The sequence below is a fragment of the Heptranchias perlo genome, chromosome 2, assembly GCF_035084215.1.
Source record: "Heptranchias perlo isolate sHepPer1 chromosome 2, sHepPer1.hap1, whole genome shotgun sequence".
Taxonomy (NCBI): Eukaryota; Metazoa; Chordata; class Chondrichthyes; order Hexanchiformes; family Hexanchidae; genus Heptranchias; species Heptranchias perlo.
In genome coordinates, this window is record NC_090326.1 from 81,123,439 (window position 1) to 81,148,054 (window position 24,616).

The 24,616-nt window shown below is 43.2% G+C and overlaps 1 protein-coding gene and 1 long non-coding RNA gene across 2 annotated transcripts in view; one reads left to right on the plus strand and one right to left on the minus strand.

The window, feature by feature from the left end:
- Nucleotides 1–24,616, minus strand: part of itgb8 (integrin, beta 8) — a 107,972-nt gene that overhangs the window by 13,274 nt on the left and 70,082 nt on the right. Inside the window, exon 11 of the mRNA XM_068003686.1 lies at nucleotides 790–1,012. Within this exon, the coding sequence (XP_067859787.1) occupies nucleotides 790–1,012 (223 nt within the window). The remainder of the gene's footprint in view (nucleotides 1–789; nucleotides 1,013–24,616) is intronic.
- On the plus strand, nucleotides 344–24,339 carry LOC137340889 (uncharacterized). The gene is made up of 3 exons (XR_010966900.1): nucleotides 344–426; nucleotides 1,681–1,735; nucleotides 24,187–24,339. It is a non-coding gene; the product is annotated as an uncharacterized lncRNA (long non-coding RNA).

A 24,616-nucleotide genomic window follows, 5' to 3' on the forward strand; every position in this document is an offset into this window, starting at 1 on the left:
TATTCATACCTGACTCTGCAGATTTGTAAATAATTTTGTTAGTGTGAGATATTTGACTATTCTTCGTGAGTCACTCAAACAAAATCAAGCTCACCAAAGACATCAAGGATATAAAAAATATTTTTGCACGGCTCCCTTTAAGAGTTTAAAACAGGTTTTAACTGTACATTCTTAAAACATTAACATATGATGGTGGAGATGCACATTATGGGGGTAGAAATTGATTCTTGTTACACTGTTTGCCATCGGATGTGAGTCTAATTGACCCCATTTCCTTCTGTGCCATTCCTGTTTCTTTTTCAGTTCTTAAATCTCATTGGTTAATGAGATAGACTGTTGGTCCCGTCATTCACCAAGGCTCTAGATGCCCTGTTATCAGCTCGCAATTCCAGCAACTTATAGGGCAAAATATTTTCGTGCTGAAAGGTGAGGGAAAAAGTCTAACAGGGCACGTCATGAGGTGCCCCGCTCCAGCAAAACCTGGACCGATATATTTGCATAGTTTAATGATTCTAAGTGTATAGTTCCCCTATGGCAGATTTTGTTGTACTACCCATGCTGATGTGAAAGGTAAGCTATTAATTATTTTCATCTGCCGCAGGTTTTAACTGTACATTCTTAAAACATTAACATACGATGATGGAGATGCACATTTTGGGGTTGAAATTGATTCCAGTTACACCGTTTGCCATCGGATTTGAGTCTAATTGGGTTGTATTAGATTCATTTCAGCACCTTCTAGACGCAAAAAAGTAAAACAATGCATATGTATGAATTGCACAAGCATACCAGCTGTTTTCACAGGAATTTTCACATGTAGGGCAAACCTCGCACAGAGGACCAGATGCCCTGGATTCAGTGCAATGACATCTGCCACAGATACACGCCCCTCTTCCACCGCAGATCTGTCCCTGGCTTGTCCTGCAGGACTTCAGGGATGATGAACAGCCACAGCTTTCACCTTCCCAGCCGGCATAGCATTGGCATTCCCCTCCTTTACATTCACCATTACCTGAAACAAAAGACACATTTACGAACCATGATTCTAATTAAACAGGCAGTCAGATCTTGGTTTGTTGGCTGTAGTGGGAAACTCCAATTCACCATAACTTCATTCACAGGCCATCTCACAGACTTTCACTCTGATTTAATGAGAATGTCATGTTTCACATTTAGTTACATTTTTCAGAGCACTGTGTGAAAATACTATAAAAAGAAATTCTGTGAAAACTACACTTGGAATTTATTTATTTTTGGAATTATGTTGTAATATTTTTTTATAACAAGCCTTTAAAAACCAACTATTTTCATTTTAAACTATCACTGTGGACAAGCTTCATAACTTGTCACATGTGATCCTGCCAGACAACTAAGTGGTTAGATATAAAAAGTGGCCGCTAAATTGGACCGTGTGGCACCCGTTGTTATGGTGCCACGTGGCCTCTTGATCATACAAGATGGCACCTTGGCTGCGCACGCATGTTTCCAGCGTGACGTGCGCTGGACGCCATCTTGGTATAGGAGTTAGTGCATGCGCAAATACCAAATGCCGGAAGCATGTAAAGTAAGGAGAAAATGGATACAGTGTGCAACGCTGATTTAAAGTTATAGCAACTATTTTGGCACTTGATGCTGCAGCCAACACACTGTCTTAACCATGGCCATCTGAATGTGTCTTAGAATGCCTGGAGGACCACCACCAGCACTATTTAAAGGGACCATGCAGGATTTACAGGTTAGTGGCTGGATTATTGCTTCTAGCTGCCGATACATTTGTAACTGTTTTTGGAGGTCTCCTATACTTGAATACTAAGGCGCGGGGACATAGCCTAATATATAGAGCCAGGACGTGCAGGAGTGAAGTTAGGAAATGCTTCCACATGCAAAGAGTGGGAGAAGTTTGGAACTTCTGCAAAGGGCAGTTGACGCTAGCTCAATTGTGAATTCTAAACCTGAGATTCATAGATTTCTATGAACCATGAGGCTAAGGCGGGTATATGGAGTTAGGTCACAGGTCCAGCGTGATCTCATTGAATGGCAGAACAAGCTAAGTGCCACTGCCACTTGCTGCCTCCTGTTGTGTGCCACCTTCTTCTGCAAGAAAGCAGGACGTGTGTCTGGGTGATGTGCCTGTCATGGTTGAATGGCTGCCAATGTGTGTGGCCTGTGAGTTGTGGGTGGGCAGCTTACAGCAGTGGTAATGTGTAAGGATGAGAGGAAGCATCTGATTGGAAGAAGTGAATACTGATGGAAAGAGTTTGTTTGTATGTTGTGATGGGGGTTGTAGTGTGGGAAGCAGTAGATGCGGCTAGTGGTGCAGTTGGTAGGAGACGTCACTTGACAGTTGACCTCACTCACCTTGACCACTCATGTCAAAGCACTGAATTTCTTCCTGCACTGCATCCATGTTCGTGGTGCTGTGCGCCTGGCATTGACTTCGTCCCCCGCTGCCTCCCACTGCCTTTTGGCCATAGGTCTGGAGGGGCTCTTGGGCCTCCCCCGTGCCCCCCCCCCCCCCCCCCCTGTGGATATAGGATGTCCCTCCTTCTGTCCACCTCTTGCATTAAGGCCTGTAGTACATCAGCAGAGAACCTTGGTGCATGCACTCTCGCAGGCCTGGTACAAACTCAGATCGGCAGATTGATGAGGTCTGGCATGCAGATTGGGATGATGTGGGATTTAGTAGTGTGCAACCTTTATTCAATGTTTTAACATAACTCAACAGTGTGTAAACATAGGGACATCTGTGTTTTATGTGTGTGATATTTGATCTCTGTTCAGACAGCAGACTGTTATTTTTAGCAAATAACAGGTACCAGCTACCTTTAAGAGATTAGATGAGACATCCTCCCTTTAAGAGAATGGGGCTCCCCCTGCTGATGGAAAGTGAGAATTGCATTGAATCGACATGCAAGGCCTGGATTTCAAAGCAACTCGACAGTGAGTACTGAGGCCGGATGAAGTTCTCATCCTGCCTGCACAAGGGCCATTGGCCATGGGTTAATAGTGGATCATGCTACCTGCACCCAATAATAGGCCCTATCAAAATTTTCCCCCACTGAGTTTTAGGTTAGGGAGTTATCAGCCTCCTTAACAAAACTAAAATGAATCTCAGTTACAAGTTAAAGTTGGATGCTGGACATTGGTTCCAAAAACCTGTAGTGCTTTCAGGGCATTTAAGGCACGACAGTGACGGGAAATGGAAAATATTGGGGCAGGACCCTGTTATGCCAAGTCTCTGCCCCATTAGACGAGCACTGTGGAGGGGTGAAGGGGCAGGCAGTCCCAGTGTCTGCCCTTTGAAATTGTTATCACAGGTGGAAGTGGGAATGGCACGATGAGGTACCCCATGGGAATTACTGCCAGTCCCGCCTCTGGTGCCCCCAGCATACATGAAGCAGGCAGCCAGTACTCTCAAGAAGGCAGAAGTGGGGTCAGCCAGATTCTTAAGGGTCAGTTTTCTTACAGTAGCCGGTCACAAAGCAACCAGCTGCTGTAAAAAAGAAGCTGCCTTTGTGGAAAAGAACAAACTTTGCGAATTTCATCTTCTGCCCCCCAACCACAATTTCCGGGCCCACTCACCTAGATCTCCCCAGCTGGACCAATACTAGCATAGGCACGTCCCCACTTTATACTGGCAGACACCAGAAATTTCCATGGGCTCAGTGCCAGATATCTGCAGTACAAGGAAGTCCCGCACTGCTATTGGTGTTCCAGCAGTTCAGGACATTCAGGTTTTTAGGACAATAGATTTTTGGGGCCTGGATTTCACTCAGTTTAAATACAGTGAATCCCCTTCATAACATAGAAACATAGAAAATAGGAGCAAGAGTAGGCCATTCGGCCCTTCGGGCCTGCTCTGCCATTCAAAATGATCATGGCTGATCGTCTAACTCAGTAACCTGTTCCTGCTTTTTCCCCATATCCCTTGATCCCTTTAGCATTAAGAAATATATCTATCTCCTTCTTCAATACATCTAATGACTTGGCCTCCACTGCCTTCTGTGGTAGAGAATTCCACAGGTTCACCACCCTCTGAGTGAAGAAATTTCTCCTCATCACCATTCTAAATGGCATACCCCGTATCCTGAGACTGTGACCCCTGGTTCTGGACTCCCCAGCCATCGGGAACATCCTCCCTGCATCTAGTCTGTCTAGTCCTGTTAGAATTTTATATGTTTCGATGAAATCACCTCTCATTCTTCTAAACTCTAGTGAATATAGGCCTGGTCGACCCAATCCCTCCTCATATGTCAGTCCTGCCATCCCAGGAATCAGTCTGGTAAACCTTTGTTGCACTCCCTCCATGGCAAGGACATCCTTCCTCAGATAAGGAGACCAAAACTGCACACAATACTCCAGATGTGGTCTCACCAAGGCCCTGTACAACTGCAGTAAGACATCCCTGTTCCTGTCCTCAAATCCTCTCGCAATGAAGGCCAACATACCATTCGCCTTCCTAACTGCTTGCTGCACCTGAATGCTCGCTTTCAGCGACTGGTGTACAAGGACACCCAGGTCTCGCTGCACCTCCCCTTTTCCCAATCTGTCTTTCTGTTTTTACAACCAAAGTGGATAACCTCACACTTATCCAAGTTATACTGCATCTGCCATGTTCTTGCCCACTCACCCAACTTGTCTAAATCACATTGGAGCCTCTTTGCATCCTCCTCACAGCTCACATTCCACCCCAGCTTTGTGTCATCTGCAAACTGGGAAACGTTACATTCCGTTCCCTCATCCAAATCATTGATATGTATTGTGAATAGCTGGGGCCCAAGCACTGATCCCTGCGGTACCCCACTAGTCACTGCCTGCCACCCGGAAAAAGACCCGTTTATTCCTACTCTCTGTTTCCTGTCTGTCAACCAATTCTCAATCCATGCCAGTATATTCCCCCCAATCCCATGTGCTTTAATTTTGCACACTAACCTCTTGTGTGGGACCTGATCAAAAGCCTTCTGAAAATCCAAATACACCACGCCCACTGGTTCTTCCCTAACTATTCTACTAGTTACTTCCTCAAAAAACTCCAGTAGATTTGTTAAGCATGATTTCCCTTTCATAAACCCATGCTGACTTTGTCCAATCCTGTTAATGCCTTCCAAGCGTTCTGTTATCACATCCTTTATAATAGACTCTAGCATTTTCCCTACTACTGATGTTAGGCTAACTGGTCTGTAATTCCCTGTTTTTTCTCTCCCTCCTTTTTTAAATAGTGGCGTTATATTTGCCACCTTCCAATCTGTAGGAACTGTTCCAGAGTCTATAGAATTTTGGAAGATGATCACCAATGCATCCACTATTTCCAGGGCCACTTCCTTTAGTACACTGGGATATAGATTATCAGGCCCTGGGGATTTGTCAGCCTTTAGCCCCATTATTTTCCCTAGCACTATTTTTTTACTAATACTGATTTCCTTCAGTTCCTCCCTCTCACTAGACCATTGGTTCACTAACATTTCCGGGAGATTATTTGTGTCCTCCTTTGTGAAGACAGAACCAAAGTATGTGTTTAATTGTTCTGCCATTTGAGACCCACACAAAAAGTACATTTATAAAAGCGGAGTCATTGGAAAAAAATTCTTATTGTTGATTCTTTGTCCCTGATGAATCTGTACACAAAATCCTCAAATCCTGTTTCACATATATAACTTGTCTGAAGATTTTTTTTTAAGTATTCATAGCTGTGAAGTAAGATACTGCCAAGAACACCTGAAATTTAACTTTTTCCAAACTTGGATCTTAGTATTTGTTGGAAGTGCAACCAAAAAAAAACATTTCCTCTTAGGCATTTAAGGGTAAAATTTGCAGCTGTATCACAGTGGCAGTGGGATTGTAATAGTAATGGTAATGAGCAGACATTGCCATATACAGGGAGGAGTGACCTCCATGTATACTGTGAGATCCACTCATTACTATATTAGCGACATGCTCTCTGCACAAAATGGGCATTGCGTAAAGAACATGTTTGCTGGGGGCAGGACATTTGGTGCAGCAAAGACAAAGCTTTAATAATCTCAGTGCAGTCCGGCCACAGAAAACCAGCTGTGTGATCCTGGCACAAGGGCCTAAATTTCCCAAGTATGCATCGCCATTGAGGATGAAGAAAAATGGTGGACGCACGCTTGTGATTTTCCAGTATGTGCTGGTGGCAGACAGGGTTCCTAGTCGTTGATGAGCTTTGGATGATAGGGAAACTTGACAAGCTGCATTTGACCTGCCAGACATGCATAACATGAGAGGTGGAAGTAGTGTCCTGTGCCCACCACACCTAACAGAACACGTGCATGTTTTTTGAGCTGAAAAGGGTCCCAAGGTAAGGAATCACATCACTGGTTCCTTTTATAGCATATGGGCACACAGACATGTAGAATTTCTCAGCCTTTTAGTTGTAAACATAGAAAGCAGTACATGAAAGCATCACCAACAATATTAAAACTACCCTGGTTGCAGCAATTGAGCTATGTCTGCATCGCTTACATTATAGTGCCAGTATATGGGATAGAAATTCAGCCGTGTAGCATCCGTTGTTTCGACGCTACGTGGCCTCCTGAAGTTCCAAAATGGTGTCCGGGATGCGCGCGCAAGGCTCTAGCGTGACATGCGCCAGATGCCATCTTGGTAAAGGGGTTTGCGCAGATGCAGATAGCAAACGCTGACAGCATGTAAAGTAAGGAGAGTATGCGTTAGATCAGAGTGCAACGCTGGTTTAAAGGCATAGACACCATTTTGGCACTTAACGCTCCAGCCAATGCATTGTCTTAACCACGACCAGCTAAACATGTCCGAAATGGCCTGGAGGACCTCCCCGCCGGGGCTATTTAAAGGGACCACGTAGGATTTACAGGTTAGTTGCTGAATTATTGCTTCTGGCTGCTGATGCATTTGTACCTGTATTTAGAAGTCTCCTATACTTGAATACCAGGACTAGGGGACATAGCCTAAATATTAGAGCCAGGACTTGCAGGAGTGAAGTTATGAAATACTTCTATGCGCAAAGGGTGGGAGAAGTTTGGAACACTTCCCCAAACTGTAGGTGATGCTAGCTCAATTGTTAATTTTAAATCTGAAATTGATAGATGTTTGTTAACCAAGGGTGTTAAGGGATATGGGGCTAAGGCAGGTACATGGAGTTAGGTCATAGAACAGCCATGATTTAATTAAATGGCGGAACAGGCTCAAGCTAAATGCAACTACCACTCACTGCCTCCTGTTATGCGCCATCTTCTCTTGCAAGAAAGTGCGACGTGTGTCGGTGAGTGCCCTGCAGGATGTTTGGGTGATGTGCCTGTCATGGTTGAATAGCTGCCAGTGTGTGTGACCTGTGAGTGTGCAGCTTGCAACAGTGGTAATGTGTGAGGATGAGAGGAAGCATCTGTTTGGAAGAGTTGCGTACTGATTGAAAGAGTTTGTTAGAATGTGGGTGATGGGGGGTGTAGTGCATGGAGCAGTGGATGCGGCTAGTGGTGCAGTTGGTAGGAGATGCCACTTGACCCCACTCACCTTGACCACTCGTGTCAAAACATTGAACTGCTTCCTGCACTGCATCCATGTTGTGTTGCTATGCGCCTGGCATTGACTTTGTTTCCTGCTGCCTCCCACTGCCTCTTGACCATTTGCCTAGAGGGCCTCTTGCCCACTCTCCCCGCGGATATAGGATGCCCCTCCTGCTGTCCACCTCTTGCACCAAGGTCTCCAGGTAATCAACAGAGAACCTTGGTGCATGCACTCTCGCAGGCCTGGTACAAACTCCGATCGGCAGACTGGTGAGGTCTGGAGATTGGTGGATGTGGGATTTAGTAGCGCACAACCTTTATTCAATGTTTTAACATAATTCATCAGTGTGTAAACATAGGGATGGGACCTGCATCTGTGTTTTACGTGTGCAATGTCTGATGATCTCCGTTCAGACTCCATTCAGACGGTAGGCTGTTATTTTTAGCAAATAACAGGTACCAGCTAGCTTTAAGAGATTTCTAAGTAACATCCTCCCTTTAAGAGATTGAGCTCACTCTGGTGGTGGAAAGTGCGAATTGCACTGATTCCATGTGCAAGGCCTGGAAAGGAAGGCTGATTGCAGGTGAGTCCTTGAGTGGGTCGAAACTTGTGTCCTGTCTGCGTAGGGGCCACTGGGTGTGAGGTAATAACACATCACGCTACCTATGCCCAAAAACGACCCCTATCGAATTCTTCCCCCCAACATGTCTCGTAAAATCACTCAACCAGTAGTGAATGCAACGCCCTTGCTAACTTTTATTATGAAAGATTCTCAAACAGAAATTATGAAACTTTAAGCAGCAGGATTTCCCATAAAATTTTTGGAATGTTATTAACAACATAATTTTATGTTACTTAGGCAATCTATGTTACTAGTAGGCTCAGCAATTTACTTTAAGACTCAAATTTGGAACTAGCAACTAAAATAGAAGACACAATCAACCTCGGGCACTAGGAATGCTGCTACAGCAAAGTACATTTTGTACATTAGTTGTTTCTATGAACAGTGGGACTTCGGAGTCAGTGTTGTATCAGAGATTATGGGTGTATCAGATATCCTTGTGGGGAGAGATGAGAGGCCTACTACATAAACTTTACAAGAAAACTGATGATTAAAAACTGCTAATAATCAGTGAATTACAGTACTAATAGCCATAGGGAGTGGTAATATAGCATTCCACCGAGCTTTATATTTGCAGATGTTAGTTTTAGGAATTATTGCCTAGATTAGGGAGGTTATTATCCTACAAATGAATCTGAGCCTAATCTAAAGAGCTATCAACATATGGTAGAAATATGTGGTGGGATTCTGGCGGAGTTGTGGATGGGTAGAGGTTGCAATTTAGGATGAATCCAGATTTGGCAGGTCTCCGTCCCTCTAAAGCTGCCCTCAAAATCCCAATCCAGGGGTGGCGATTCTCCTGCCCAATCCATAACTCCACTTCAGCGGTTTGTGGTATTTCTGGGGCTGTTCCCAGACTATACCCAGGAATTTTACACAAATGACCTCCGTTGCCCAGCAGGACCTACATCAGCTGAGAGGAGGCGTAGATTCCATTTGGCACCTTAATTAGTTCCTAAAATGGAGAAGGCAAAAGGCAATCAATCTCCAAATGATCAATTGCCATTGGAAGAGGGACCAGAGAATACGTCTGAAAAAAAAAAGCCATTTTTCTCTTTGGCTTGATTCAGGCCATGGGCTCCCACTCTCTGAACAGCAGGGCGCTGCTCCTGGCTTCCAGTGGAAAAGCAGGGATTCTGCCCCTGTTGCACCTTTACAGGCACAGGGCGCCTGCCCTATATATTTAAATGACCACATCCCTAGGATTTGGGATGGGATTGTGGGAGCTCACAGTGATGGGCGAACGTCCCGCCCGCTGCACGTATATCCTGTCACCAGGGTCCATGGAGGTTTTAGACTTTTTTTTCCCTCCATTTTATAAAGTGAAACATGTCGACAATCCAAAGCTTCCTTTTTACAATTCACAAACAGAAATTTGGTAGAAGTTCAGTTTTGGATTGGTTCTGTCACTTTGTAGTTTAAGTTCCAGTAAACTTGGATTTCTCACTCATAACTGCTTACTTTAAAGAGCCTAGGTTATGGACAGTGATAGTAGCAATGAGTATGTTTTTACTTGAAGAAAATTACCACTTTCTTTGTTAGTAGTATGTGTTACCAAGTTTTTTTTTCTTTCTATCCTTTCGCTACAGCTCCTAAAAATAGGAACTGTACCCTGCTCATAACCAGTCAAATGCCAGTTCTGTAGTTACTCACAAAATTAATTCTCTGCCAAGTTGTAGAAAGCATGTTGCTGCTGCAGTGTATAGGAATACAGATTGTAAATTACATTTTCTAACCACCATGGGAATGCCATTTAATACAGTACAAATGTAAATAGCAGTGCATTAAAATTTTGATACAGATCTATAAACACATTCACACTGCAGGGGTAATTTTATGAATTGGCACTCCTTGTGTGGAGCTTCACCTAGAAGTAATGAATATCAGGAATTCATGCTCATGCTCCACATGATTCTCCATTCATTTTTTTTCCCAAAGTTTTCTTAAAGGAAAGAAAATGTGGGACGTTTTATTGTACAACTGTAGAGCATAAGTTCACCACAGTGATTTTATCCTTCTTAAGAAATCAATTCATGCTGCAAGAAAAACCAAATGCAGAAACAGCCAACAATCTACAACACATGATATTTTACAATATTAAACAACATATCATATATGACCTGACTTATGAGAAGTAGAGTTGGAGACTCACAATATGGAAAATAGAGCACGAAATCAGTACAGCAGAAGGTGCTGCAGGAGACCTGAGTAATGGTAAGTAGAACAACGATGCAGAAGGTAGAGCAGGACACCAGTAGTAGGCAGAGTGGAGTGCAGGAGACCAGCACTATGGAGAGTGCAGCAAGAGAACACACTATGGAAATTAGAGCAACAGATCAATGCTCTAAAACTATAGAACTTTACAGTACAGAAGAAGGCCTTTCAACCCACTGTGCCAGCTCTCTGAAAGAGATCGCCATTTTGTCTCATTCTCCTGCCCTTTCTCCGTATTCTTTTTCTTTTTCAAATATTTATCCATTTCCCTTTCAAAGCTAATAAAGATTCAACATCCACCATTGCTTCTGGTAGGGCGTTCCATGTCTTAATAATGCTCTGTGCAAAATAATTTCTCCTAAATCCGAATTTAGGGTCTTAAGTTTAAACAAAGCCAATTACATAAGTGTGAGGGGCGAGTTGGCTAAGGTAGAATGGGAAATTAGATGACAGTAGATAAGCAATGGCGAACATTTAAAGAAATAATTCATAATTCTCAACTAATATACATTCTCTTGAGGAATAAAAACTCCAAGGGAAAAATAATCCAACCGTGGCTAAATAGAGAAGTTAACGATAGTATTAGATTAAAAGAAGAGGCTTACAATGTTGCTAAAAACAGTAGTAAGCCTAAGGATTGGGAGGGTTTTAGAAATCAACAAAGGATGACCAAGAAATTGATAAAGAGGAAGAAAATAGAATACGAGAGTAAACTAGCAAGAAATATAAGAACAGATTGTAAGAGCTTCTGCAAGTGTGTAAAAAGGAAGAGAGAGTAGCAAAAGTAAACATGGGTCCCTTAGAGGCAGAGACAGGAGAAATTATAATGGGGAATAAGGAAATGGCAGAGACGTTAAACAAATATTTTGTATCTGTCTTCACAGTAGAAGACACAAAAAACATATTGGAAATACTGGGGAATCAAGGGAGGGAGGAACTTAAAACAAGTTCCTCAATTAAGATTATTAAAGAAAAGGTACAGGAGAAATTAATGCGACTAAAAGCCAACAAATCCCCTGGACCTGATGGCCTACAACCTAAGGTTTTAAAAGAGATGACTGCAGAGATAGTGGATGCATTGGTTTTAATTCCCTAGATTCTAGAATGGTCCCAGTAGATTGGAAGGTAGCAGATGTAGCCCCACTATTCAAGAAAGGAGGGAGAGAAAAAATGGGGAATTATAGACCAGTTAGCCTGACATCAGTAGTAGGGAAAATGCTAGAATCTATTATTAAGGACACAGTAACAAGGCATTTGGAAAATCATAATATGATTAGGCAGAGTCAACACGGTTTTATGAAAGGGAAATTGTGTTTGACAAATCTATTAGAATTTTTTGTGGGTGTAACTAGCAGGGTAGATAAGGGGGAAACCAGTGGATGTAGTATATTTGGATTTTCAAAAGACATTCGATAAGGTGCCACACAAGAGGTTGTTACACAAGATTGGGGCTCATAGGATTGAGGGTAATATATTAGTATGGATTGAGGATTGGTTAAAAGACAGAGAACAGAGAGTAAGAATAAACGAGTCATTTTCGGGTTGGCAGGTTGTAACTAGTGGGGTGCCACAAGGATCAGTGCTTGGGCCTCAGTTGTTTACACTATATATCAATGACTTGGATGAGGGGACCGAGTGTAATGTATTCATGTTTGCTGATGATACAAAGGTGGGAAAGTAAGCTGTGAGGAGGACGCAAAGAGGCTATAAAGGGATACAGACAGATTAAGTGAGTGGGCGAGAAGTTGGAAGATGGAGTATAATGTGGGGAAATGTGAAATTATCCACTTTGGTAGGAAGAATAGAAAAGCAGAATATTTTTTAAAAGTTGAGAAACTAAGAAATGTTGGTATTCAGAGGGATTTGGGTGTCCTTGTACATAAATCACAGAAAGTTAACATACAGGTAAAGCAAGCAATTAGGAAGGCAAATGGAATGTTAGCCTTTGTTGCAAGGGGGTTGGAGTATAAGAGTAAGGAGGCCTTGCTGTAATTATATAGGGCTATGGTGAAACCACACCTGGAATGCTGTGTACAGCTTGGTCGCCTTACCTAAGGAAGGATATACTTGCCTTAGAGGGGGTGCAATGAAGGTTCACTAGATTGATTCATAGAATCATAGAAGTTACAACATGGAAACAGGCCCTTCGGCCCAACATGTCCATGTCGCCCAGTTTATACCACTAAGCTAGTCCCAATTGCCTGCACTTGGCCCATATCCCTCGATACCCATCTTCCCCATGTAACTGTCCAAATGCTTTTTAAAAGACAAAATTGTACCCGCCTCTACTACTGCCTCTGGCAGCTCGTTCCAGACACTCACCACCCTTTGAGTGAAAAAATTGCCCCTCTGGATCCTTTTGTATCTCTCCCCTCTCACCTTAAATCTGTGCCCCCTCGTTATAGACTCCCCTACCTTTGGGAAAAGATTTTGACTATCGACCTTATCTATGCCCCTCATTATTTTATAGACTTCTATAAGATCACCCCTTAACCTCCTACTCTCCAGGGAATAAAGTCCCAGTCTGTCTAACCTCTCCCTGTAAGTCAAACCATCAAGTCCCGGTAGCATCCTAGTAAATCTTTTCTGCACTCTTTCTAGTTTAATAATATCCTTTCTATAATAGGGTGACCAGAACTGTACACAGTACTCCAAGTGTGGCCTCACCAATGCCCTGTACAACTTCAACAAGACATCCCAACTCCTGCATTCAATGTTCTGACCAATGAAACCAAGCATGCTGAATGCCTTCTTCACCACCCTATCCACCTGTGACTCCACTTTCAAGGAGCTATGAATCTGTACTCCTAGATCTCTTTGTTCTATAACTCTCCCCAACGCCCTACCATTAACGGAGTAGGTCCTGGCCCGATTCGATCTACCAAAATGCATCACCTCACATTTATCTAAATTAAACTCCATCTGCCATTCATCGGCCCACTGGCCCAATTTATCAAGATCCCGTTGCAATCCCAGATAACCTTCTTCACTGTCCACAATGCCACCAATCTTGGTGTCATCTGCAAACTTACTAACCATGCCTCCTAAATTCTCATCCAAATCATTAATATAAATAACAAATAACAGCGGACCCAGCACCGATCCCTGAGGCACACCGCTGGACACAGGCATCCAGTTTGAAAAACAACCCTCTACAACCACCCTCTGTCTTCTGTCGTCAAGCCAATTTTGTATCCAATTGGCTACCTCACCTTGGATCCCATGAGATTTAACCTTATGTAACAACCTACCATGCGGTACCTTGTCAAATGCTTTGCTGAAGTCCATGTAGACCACGTCTACTGCACAGCCCTCATCTATCTTCTTGGTTACCCCTTCAAAAAACTCAATCAAATTCGTGAGACATGATTTTCCTCTCACAAAACCATGCTGACTGTTCCTAATTAGTCCCTGCCTCTCCAAATGCCTGTAGATCCTGTCCCTCAGAATACCCTCTAACAACTTACCCACTACAGATGTCAGGCTCACTGGTCTGTAGTTCCCAGGCTTTTCCCTGCCGCCCTTCTTAAACAAAGGCACAACATTTGCTACCCTCCAATCTTCAGGCACCTCACCTGTAGCGGTGGATGATTCAAATATCTCTGCTAGGGGACCCGCAATTTCCTCCCTAACCTCCCATAACGTCCTGGGATACATTTCATCAGGTCCCGGAGATTTATCTACCTTGATGCGCGTTAAGACTTCCAGCACCTCCCTCTCTGTAATATGTACACTCCTCAAGACATCACTATTTATTTCCCCAAGTTCCCTAACATCCATGCCTTTCTCAACCGTAAATACCGATGTGAAATATTCATTCAGGATCTCACCCATCTCTTGTGGTTCCGCACTTAGATGACCTTGTTGATCCTTAAGAGGCCCTACTCTCTCCCTAGTTACCCTTTTGCCCTTTATGTATTTGTAGAAGCTCTTTGGATTCACCTTTGCCTGATCTGCCAAAGCAATCTCATATCCCCTTTTTGCCCTCCTGATTTCTCTCTTAACTCTACTCCGGCAATCTCTATACTCTTCAAGGGATCCACTTGATCCCAGCTGCCTATGCATGTCATATGCCTCCTTCTTCTTTTTGACTAGTGCCTCAATCTCCCGAGTCATCCAAGGTTCCCTACTTCTACCAGCCTTGCCCTTCACTTTATAAGGAATGTGCTTACCCTGAACCCTGGTTAACACACTTTTGAAAGCCTCCCACTTACCAGACGTCCCTTTGCCTGCCAACAGACTCTCCCAATCAACTTCTGAAAGTTCCTGTCTAATACCATCAAAATTGGCCTCTCATCCCAAGATTCCTGGGATGAGAGGGTTGTCCTGTGAGGAAAGGTTGAGTAGAATGGGCCTATATTCTCTGAAATTTAGAAGAAATGAGAGGTGATCTCATTGAAACGTATAAAATTCCTAGAGGGCTTGACAGGGTAGATGCTGAGTGGCTGTTTCTCCTCGCTGGAGAGTCTAGACCTCGGGGTCATAGTCTCAAGATAAAGGGTTAGCCATTTAGGATCGAGATGAGGAAAAATTTCTTCACTCAGAGGGTTGTGAATCTTTGGAATTCTCCACCCCAGAGGGCTGTGGATGCTCAGTAGTTGAGTGTATTCAAGACTGAGATCGATGGATATTTGGACACTAAGGGAATGAAGGGATATGGGAATAGGGCGGGAAAGTGGAGTTGAGATAGAAGATCAACCATGATCTTATCGAATGGTGGAGCAGGCTTGAGGGGCCATATGGCCTACTCCTGCTTCTATTTCTTATGTTCTAACCTTTCACTTCATTCTTTTGGTGATGATCTTAAATTCATTCTCTATAGTTACTAACTCACTGGCCACTAGAGCTAATTTTTCCTATTCATAATTTTGAACATTTCTATCCAATCTCCTCTTAAGTTTCTCTTTCAAGTGAAAGGAGCCCTGGTTTCTCCAGTCTCTCCTCGCAACTGGTATCTTATATATGCACTGATTTTAACTTGGGGCCAATTTTCCATGAGTGAGTATTGGGCCCTGATAGCCCAATCACAAATCGGGCCATTGACGAGGCTCCTACAAATGGCAGGCAGGGGCCTACTTCACATTCAAAACTGGCGGCCCAATGATTTAACAGTGTGGGGGGGGGGAGGGGGATTTGCGCTGTCGGATTCCTGGCAGCAGATCCGAGGCAGGAGGTGGCGACTAGCCAAGGTAAGTGCTGAAGATCAGCTTCCTTTAGCACTCCTTGTGGGCCAGGAGGAGCAGGAATGCTCCCCACAAGCCTCACAAGGAAGCCTTCGGCCTCCCCCAGCCCAGATTATGGCCCCGCTGCTGTTACCCGCTCAGGCTTTCTAGTAAAAATTGCAGATGGGTCCTGAAGATGTGACTGGGACTCGACATGCATATGTCAAAAAGGACCCTGCAGGCTTTGGACGCATGCTCAGTGGAGCAGGTTAAAATAGCAGCTGGTCAGCACCCGGCGGCTCCAGGGTAGGGAAGTGACCTGGGCGATTTTAACTGCCCACCCACCCTCATGGGAATTAATACAGATGATCAATGCCAAATAGAAGAGAGTGAATTAAAATTTACATTTGTACTTGTAGGTGAGGGAGTACTGCAATCCACAGGTTCTTTACTTGCACACGAGATAACCCCTCCCCCAACAGCAGCAACATTTCACATCTATTGTATGGGTATATACAATACACATTTGATAAATTAACAAAACTAGATGACAGTCTATGGTCTAAACTTTGTTTATAAGAATGTGAGGACATACACTATCGAATGAATGTCATCGTTACAAACAGGCTGTCTTTTTGTCCTCACTCTGTGAGACTTATTTTGACAACAGAGCTTTGCCACACAGACAACTATTCCAATACTCAGCATGCAGCCCTCCCCACACATTGATGTCACTAAACATCCTTCCTTTGCACTAGAAACCCTTCTGACCTCTGCTCACAAATGTCCACAATATACAAAAATCCTTGTACAGAGCAGGACCTCACTAGTGTGGAGAAATTCTGGAGGCACATTTTTGCATCAAATCAGTATTAAGAATCTTAATTTGGGTAGGTGTAGACAGAAATCAGGGCAGGATACATTTAGACCGAGTCCCTGCCCTCTTTTCTGCTGTCAGAATTTCTGTTCTATTTAAGGATTGCACTACAAATGTGCTTTCATCTGTCAAGGCTCTAAGCTCTGGAATTCCCTTTCTAAACCTCTCCGCCTTCTACCTCTCTCCTTTAAGACGCTCTTTAAAATCTACCTCTTTGACCAAGTTGTTTGATAACGCTCCTGTGAAGCACCTTGGGATGTTTTACTACACTAAAGGCGCTATATAAATGCAAGTTGTTATTGTTGCATGTGTATTGCAATGCCGTGAAAATAAGGGAAATTTTTCCTCCATTTATGTCCTTGTAACACTGGGCTTAAGGGATGCCTGTGTATTCCTGGCATCCAGTGTTGCTAAGGGTGCCAGGAGACATTTAAAATTTAAAAGACTGATTTGCCTACTGCAATCGATCACAGCTTCCTGCTCATTTCTTCTGGCAGAGACATTGGGGGTAATTTTCACTTTTGGCATGTTAGTCCACAGGTCAGTGTGTAAAGGCCTGCCAGGATGATGATGGTAATTTTCACTTTGGACTCAGGTGGAAAACTAGCTGTTGTGGATCGGTCACATCTTATACATTCCACCTGATCTTCATTTCTATTGACTTTAATGGAAGGGAAAGTCAGGCGAGGTGTATAACATGCACTCAATCTGCAACCGCCAGTTTCAATTCTGGGCCCACTTACGCAGTGGCAAAGTGCTGCACGAATTTCCACACCCCATGTGATGCAAGCACCCCAGTTGCACTTAAAATGACATGGGAGACCGCCAACAGTGTGCAAATGTGCCTGACCCTGGGATTTGAAACAGTGTCAGGGACACAATCATGAGGCAGGCAGAAATTCTGCTCCATTCCAGATCTGCCTGCAAAAGGCCTCCCACAGAATCTGAATACTTTCTTATTTTATCACTCGCTGGTGAGTAGCCTATAATCCAATAATTTTTAAGACAGATTGTAATATTATATAACAATAGTCATTATGCTGTCATTGAAACTGAGACTGTAAGAAAGATTTCCTCTTAGCAGTACTTGTAGCAAAATCATAAATGCAGGTAGACATAATGGGAGAGATGGCCTCCTTCTGTGCTGTAAACTTCTACAGTAAATAAGTTTGTAAAGAAAACTGTTCACTGCAAAAAAATCATAGGCCACTTCCACAAAATAATGGCACAGGAAGTATGGTGCGCAGGAGTGTGAACGCTCTGGATTCAGTGAGGTCAATAATTATCATATGCCCCTGCATGTTTTACACAGCACAGGGAGGACTATGGCTGAAAGTGGTTTGGGAATAAGAGCAACAGCAGCTCTTAAAAGGTGCTGCTCTTTTGAAGCATTCTGTTGTGGCTGAGTGGTGCTGTAATGCAAGAAGCGCATGACCCTAATTTAAATAAATCCTGTAGTTAAAATGCCACGAGCGCATCTACCTTTTCCAATATGGCAGGCGGCACACCTCCGACCAGAAATGTGCGTGTACTTTCTGTCCGCCACATTGGAGGCTTAGGAGGCTATTTAGCGCCCGAAAAACAGGTGCTGTGCGGCCAAATTCCTAGGCCTGAGAGTTCAAATCTTACTATGTTTGAGAATTTGAATTTAGTTTAAAAATAAAATAGCTGGTACCAGTACAAACGACCATGAAATGGTCATTAAAAACTCAACTGGTTCACTGATGTCTTTGATGGAAGGAAACCTGTTGTCCTTATACTTGACTCCAGTCCCACACCAACGAAGTTAACTCTTAACTGCCCTCTAATGTAGCCCAGCAAGCCACTCCGTTGTATCAAACCTGGGCAACAATAAATGCCACTGAAACCCACATCCCAAGAATGAATTAAAAAAACACATGCAAAGCTTTCACTTTTAATCTGTTTAAACTCTTTTCCAGTGTCATGAGTCACTGAGAAGGTTTTATTTTGTTCCTTCTTATCTTTCGATAAGCCTATTTCAGAATTTTGGATAACATATAAAACAAAGCTGCTATCTTGCGACATTGCTCGTAGGTTTATATAGATTGGATTCCCACCTCTCCCCACTGATCTCCACTGCACAGCTGTGTTATCACTTGAATTGCTGTACAATAGTATTTATGATGATCTAATTGCTATCTTGCTCTACCTTCCGTTTTCTTTCTTTAACCAAATAATTAAATAATGTCAGGAATGCTGGTGGAACTGCACCCTGCTCCTGGCTTTAAAACGAACTCCTGAGCTCATCGTTCTTCAATGATCTGCTGATTTTATATAATTTTTCTTTGGTGAACTCAGATAAACAGATAAGAGAGTTAGTTGTACACACTAACATATGAAAAGGACAAGGAAAGTTAATTCAGTCTGCGCCTCCAGCCAAACTGTTCCAGTACAGCTACAATACTGGCATCCACCCGACAATGTGGAAAATTGCCCAGGTATGTCCTGTCCACAAAAAGCAGGACAAATCCAATCCGGCCAATTACCGCCCCATCAGTCTACTCTCAATCATCAGCAAAGTGATGGAAGGTGTCGTCGACAGTGCTATCAAGCGGCACTTACTCACCAATAACCTGCTCACCGATGCTCAGTTTGGGTTCCGCCAGGACCACTCGGCTCCAGACCTCATTGCAGCTTTGGTCCAAACATGGACAAAAGAGCTGAATTCCAGAGGTGAGGCGAGAGTGACTGCCCTTGACATCAAGGCAGCATTTGATTGAGTGTGGCACCAAGGAGCCCGAGTAAAATTGAAGTCAATGGGCATCAGGGGGAAAACTCTCCAGTGGCTGGAGTCATACCGAGCACAAAGGAAGGTGGTAGTGGTTGTTGGAGGCCAATCATCTCAGCCCCAGGGCATTGCTGCAGGAGTTCCTCTGGGCAGTGTCCTAGGCCCAACCATCTTCTGCTGTTTCATCAATGACCTTCCCTCCATCATAAGGTCAGAAATGGGGATGTTTGCTGATGATTGCACAGTGTTCAGTTCCATTCGCAACCCCTCAAATAATGAAGCAGTCCGTGCCCGCATGCAGTGAGACCTGGACAACATCCAGGCTTGGGCTCATAAGTGGCAAGTAACATTCGCGCCAGATAAGTGCCAGGCAATGACCATCTCCAACAAGAGAGAGTCTAACCACCTCCCCTTGACATTCAACGGCATTACCATTGCCGAATCCCCCACCATCAACATCCTGGGGGTCACCAATGACCAGAAACGTAACTGGACCAGCCACATAAATACTGTGGCTACAAGAGCAGGTCAGAGGCTGGGTATTCTGCGGCGAGTGACTCACCTCCTGACTCCCCAAAGCCTTTCCACCATCTACAAGGCACAAGTCAGGAGTGTGATGGAATACTCTCCACTTGCCTGGATGAGTGCAGCTCCAACAACATTCAAGGAGCTCGACACCATCCAGGACAAAGCAGCCCACTTGATTGGCACCCCATCCACCACCCTAAACATTCACTCCCTTCACTACCGGCACACTGTGGCTGCAGTGTGTACCATCCACAGGATGCACTGCAGCAACTTGCCAAGGCTTCTTCGACAGCACCTCCCAAACCTGCGACCTCTACCAACTAGAAGGACAAGAGCAGCAGGCACATGGTAACAGCACCACCTGCACGTTCCCCTCCAAGTCACACACCATCCCGACTTGGAAATATATCGCCGTTCCTTCATCGTCGCTGGGTCAAAATCCTGGAACTCCCTACCTAACAGCACTGTGGGAGAACCTTCACCACACGGACTGTAACGGTTCAAGAAGATGGCTCACCACCACCTTCTCAAGGGCAATGAGGGATGAGCAATAAATGCTGGCTTCACCAGCAACGCCCACATCCCATGAACGAATTTTTAAAAAATCCCATCCCATCCACACAGGGTGCAGTGTATGTGCACATCATCCTAACTGCCCTCCCCCAGTCAAGCAATCCCCGAAAAGAGGCAATAAAACTGAGATAAAACCTAAGTCCAATGACAAAACAACACAATGGTATCTTTCATGAAATTACTGGCTGTACTTCAGCACTAAAAATTCACAGTTTCAAATCTTGCCATGCAAAATGAGTAGTAAAGAAAGAAAGACTTGTGATTATATAGCGCCTTTCACTACCTTAGGACATCCCAAAGGGCTTCAGAGCCAATGAAATTCTTTTGAAGCAGGAAACACGGCAGCCAATTTGCGCACAGCAAGGTTTGACAAACAGCAATGTGATAATGACCAGATAAGCTGTTTTAGTGATGTTGGTTGTAGGATAAATATTGGCCACGACACATGTTAACACATGGACTCTATTCCCTCCTTCTAGTTTCTCTGTCTCCATCGCATCAGTTCCGACAATGCCACCTTCCACACCATGCTTCTGATATGTCTTCCTTTTTCTTCAACCAAGGATTCCCCTCCACTATAGTTGACAGGGCCCTTGACCGTGTCCGTCCCATTTCCCGCACTTCTGCCCTCAACCCTTCCCCTCCCTCCCAGAACCACAATAGGGTCCCCCTTGTCCTCACCTTCCACCCCGCCAGCCTCCACATTCAACGTATCATCCTCCGCCATGTCTACCACCTCCGGCATGATCCCACCACCAAACACATCTTCCCCTCCCCTCCCCTTTCAGCATTCCGAAGGGACCGCTCCCTCCACGACATCCTGGTCCACTCTTCCATCAACCCCTACACCCGCTCTCTTCCCCATGGCACCTTCCCTTGCGAGCGCAGGAGATGGAACACCTGCCCCTTCACTTCCACCTTTCCCTCCTTCCATTTGAAACAGCGATTTACTTGTACTTCTTTCAATTTAGCATACTGTATTCGCTGCTCACAATGCGCTATCCTCTACATTGGGGAGACCAAACACAGATTGGGCGATCGCTTTGCTGAACACCTCCACTCAATCCACAAGTGCGACCCTGACCTGCCGGTCATTTGCCATTTTAATTCCTTGTCCCAATCCCACTCTGGCCTCTCTGTCCTCTTATACTGTTCCAATCAAGCTCAACGGAAGCTCGAGGAACAGCACCTCATCTTTCGATTAGACACTTTCAATAACTTCAGATCATAACCACTGCTCCCATTTTTTCCATTCAGCAGGTGCTGATAATGGTTCTGATGTTACCATTTACAGCTCTTTCTAGGCCCATCTCTTGTTTCTTTACTTGTCCCATTACTACCCTTCTTGCCTTACACCATCATCCCTTTTGTCATTTAATCATTCCTGCCCTCCAACATAACAGAGACCTTCTCTTTTGTTCTTTCCTCCCCCCCCGCCCTTTTCCTGGCTCTGTACTTGCTTAAAAACTGTTTAACCTTCAACTTCTTCCAGTTCTGACGAAGGGTCATCGACTTGAAACGTTAACTCTGTTTCATTCTCCACAGATACTGCCTGACTTGCTGAGTATTTCCAGCATTTTCTGTTTTTATTTCACATGTTAACACATTTGTATAAAACTCTTCTGTATGTTGTTCTAATATTTAACATTAACAGAAACCTGGCTGCAAACTGGACAAGAATGGAAAGTAAACACATCAGGAAATACATAAGAGGGATAAAAAAGATTAGAAAGGAGAGAGAGTGGGAATATTGGTTTAAAAAAAAGGGAATAGATGCTGTAGAAAGTGCTGATGTAGACCAAAAAGGATTGCAAACAGAATCAATATGATTGCAGCTCTAAAATTTCTTTAAAAGGCTAATTACGTTAGTTGGGGGTGTATTATAGACCTCCAAATTGTGGGAAGGAAATGGAAGAGGAAGTCTACAGTCAGATTGGAGAGATGAGTTGAAATCAACATTGTTGTTCTGGGAATTTTAATTATCTACTTATCAATTGGGACAGGAGTATATGGAGAAAAGGGAATGGAATTCTCAAAATGTGTACAGGACTCCTTCCTCAAGCAGTATGTTAGTAGGCCTACAAAGGCGGAGGTGTTGCTAGATCTGGTTATGAGTAATGAAACAGATCAAATAGTTGAGCTAAATGTGGGTGAGCACTTTCAAGTCATGACCACAACAAGAATGGGAGAAAGTAAGTACAAAAACTAGAACATCAGATTGGATTCAGGCATATTATAGAAAGATGAGGAGTGAGCTAACTGAGGTGAGAGGGAAGGAAAAATTGGCACATAGGATCGTACAGCAACTGTGGGATTTTTTAGAAAAGAGATTGCAAAGCTACAGCATAACTATTCCATTAAAAAGAAAGTACTTTAATAAATACTTTGCATCAGTCTACTATAAAGAGAAGAATATCAGAGAGGAGGTGAATCCTAAAGTGATTGAGAGTGAGATAATGATAGATAAAAGGAACATTTTAGAGGATAAAATAGCCACATTTTAAAGGATGAAATAACCACATAGAAGTGTGAGGCTGTGGAATTAATTCCCAGAGTTAGTGGTTGAAATAGAAACTACGTCAACGTTAAAGATTAGATTGGGCAGGAGGGGAAAGGAAATCAGGTTAAAGGGATACAGGAACAGGGCGGATAAATGTGATAAGGACTATTTATATGGGTGGATGGTAAACACAGACAGGTTGGGCCAAATAGTCTGTTTTCATGTGGTAACTTCTGTGTTTTTCTATGTAAAAAGTGTTTAGCGTTTGTTACTAATATCTCAAAAATGTAATTTCAACCCTTTGGTTTCCATAAAGATTCAAACTTGCTACCACGAAAAGGACAATTAAGCAAGATATTTTCTCTCCTAAGTTTGATTAAGTTATGGAGGTAAAATTTTACCACAAGATTTTACCAAAAATCCATCTGCTGCTGGCACCCAAACTATAAACAACCAACGTGCTATGCCAGCAAAACAAAGGAAAAAACTTTCATTTTTTTTAAGAAACACTGGTGGGATGAAACTGCATATTCGTACATGGATGCATAACAAGCTCATATGAAATTCCTTTGTCAATTATTTCAGGAATGGCACTAACCTCTTTACTTGATGTTTCTGAAGCGTAATATAAATATAAACCCATATAAATAGTCCTTATGTTTTCCGTGGCTAACCTGTCTGAACACCAACGACACCTTTTGATTGGTGTGATGGTATCCCAGCCTAATATAAGATATGCGATTTGAGAACCTCTTATTCACTCACTCACCTGACGAAGGGGATAATCTCCGAAAGCTTGTGATTTTAAAATAAAATTGTTGGACTATAACCTGGTACTGATTTACTATGACTGAATAAGACAAATGCCGCCACTGGCAGGAGGGTGTAATTACAGCTTAACAAGTTTACTCAGGCAATTTCCACTATAAATATGGACACAGGAATTTATAATAGAAATGCAACAATAAGCACAGAATGTATGTCTTCAAAATGACGACTGAACTAAGTCTCCTTGTCGGAAAATGACTGTTCAGAAAAAATGGGGTAGAATCCCAGTGGAAGCGTGTTCTGTCTCCAATTCTGGTGACTGCTGGCTGATCTTTCCACTCCCCACCCATGATCTGCACTGGGATTTTGGCCCCTCTGGTTTTTTCTTTCCCTTGCAGCTTAATTTGCTTTATGAAGTTGAAGTGTAATTCAAACACAAACTAAAGCTACAATAGATATGTACTTAGTTCAGTCTGTCATGTTTTTCTATTTAACTCCCTATTTCTCTCTCTCTCACACTTACAGACACACACAGCTTCTCTATTTAAAAAAAAAATCAATATAAACATTACCTGAATAACGCTTTTGAAATTTGACTGCTAGCTTTTCTACAAAAACTTTGAAAACCAATCAAATATATTTTGTTAAAGAATGAGAAAGAATTCTATCATTTGGCTACTTTAAATGTTACAGATGAACCTGGGAAATTGTGCACACTGCACATGGTTTGACGGTGGGGCCTGCCTTCAGCTGAAACAGAGTCACTGCTTGGGGAAAAAATATCAATCTAAGCTCAGGCTTTCGGGAGAGGCAGAGGTCTTCAAGTGAAAGCTTTAAAGATGTAATAAAAGATACAAACAATTATATTGATTTAAAGATGTTATTGTAAAATAATAATGTTTTTATTTTGTTTATAACCTTATTAAAAGTTTAAATTACTGAGGAAAAAATGGAGGACAATTTGTTTTCAAGAAGTATGTTGAGTGATTTGAATGGTTGATCAACAAAGCGTGTCAATGAAAGTTGGCATAGGAAAATTGTATGAAAAATGTAGACCTAGGAATTTACAATGGAAAAAATTGACACAAAGGAGTGACGAGAATACATGACAACAGGAAGTAAG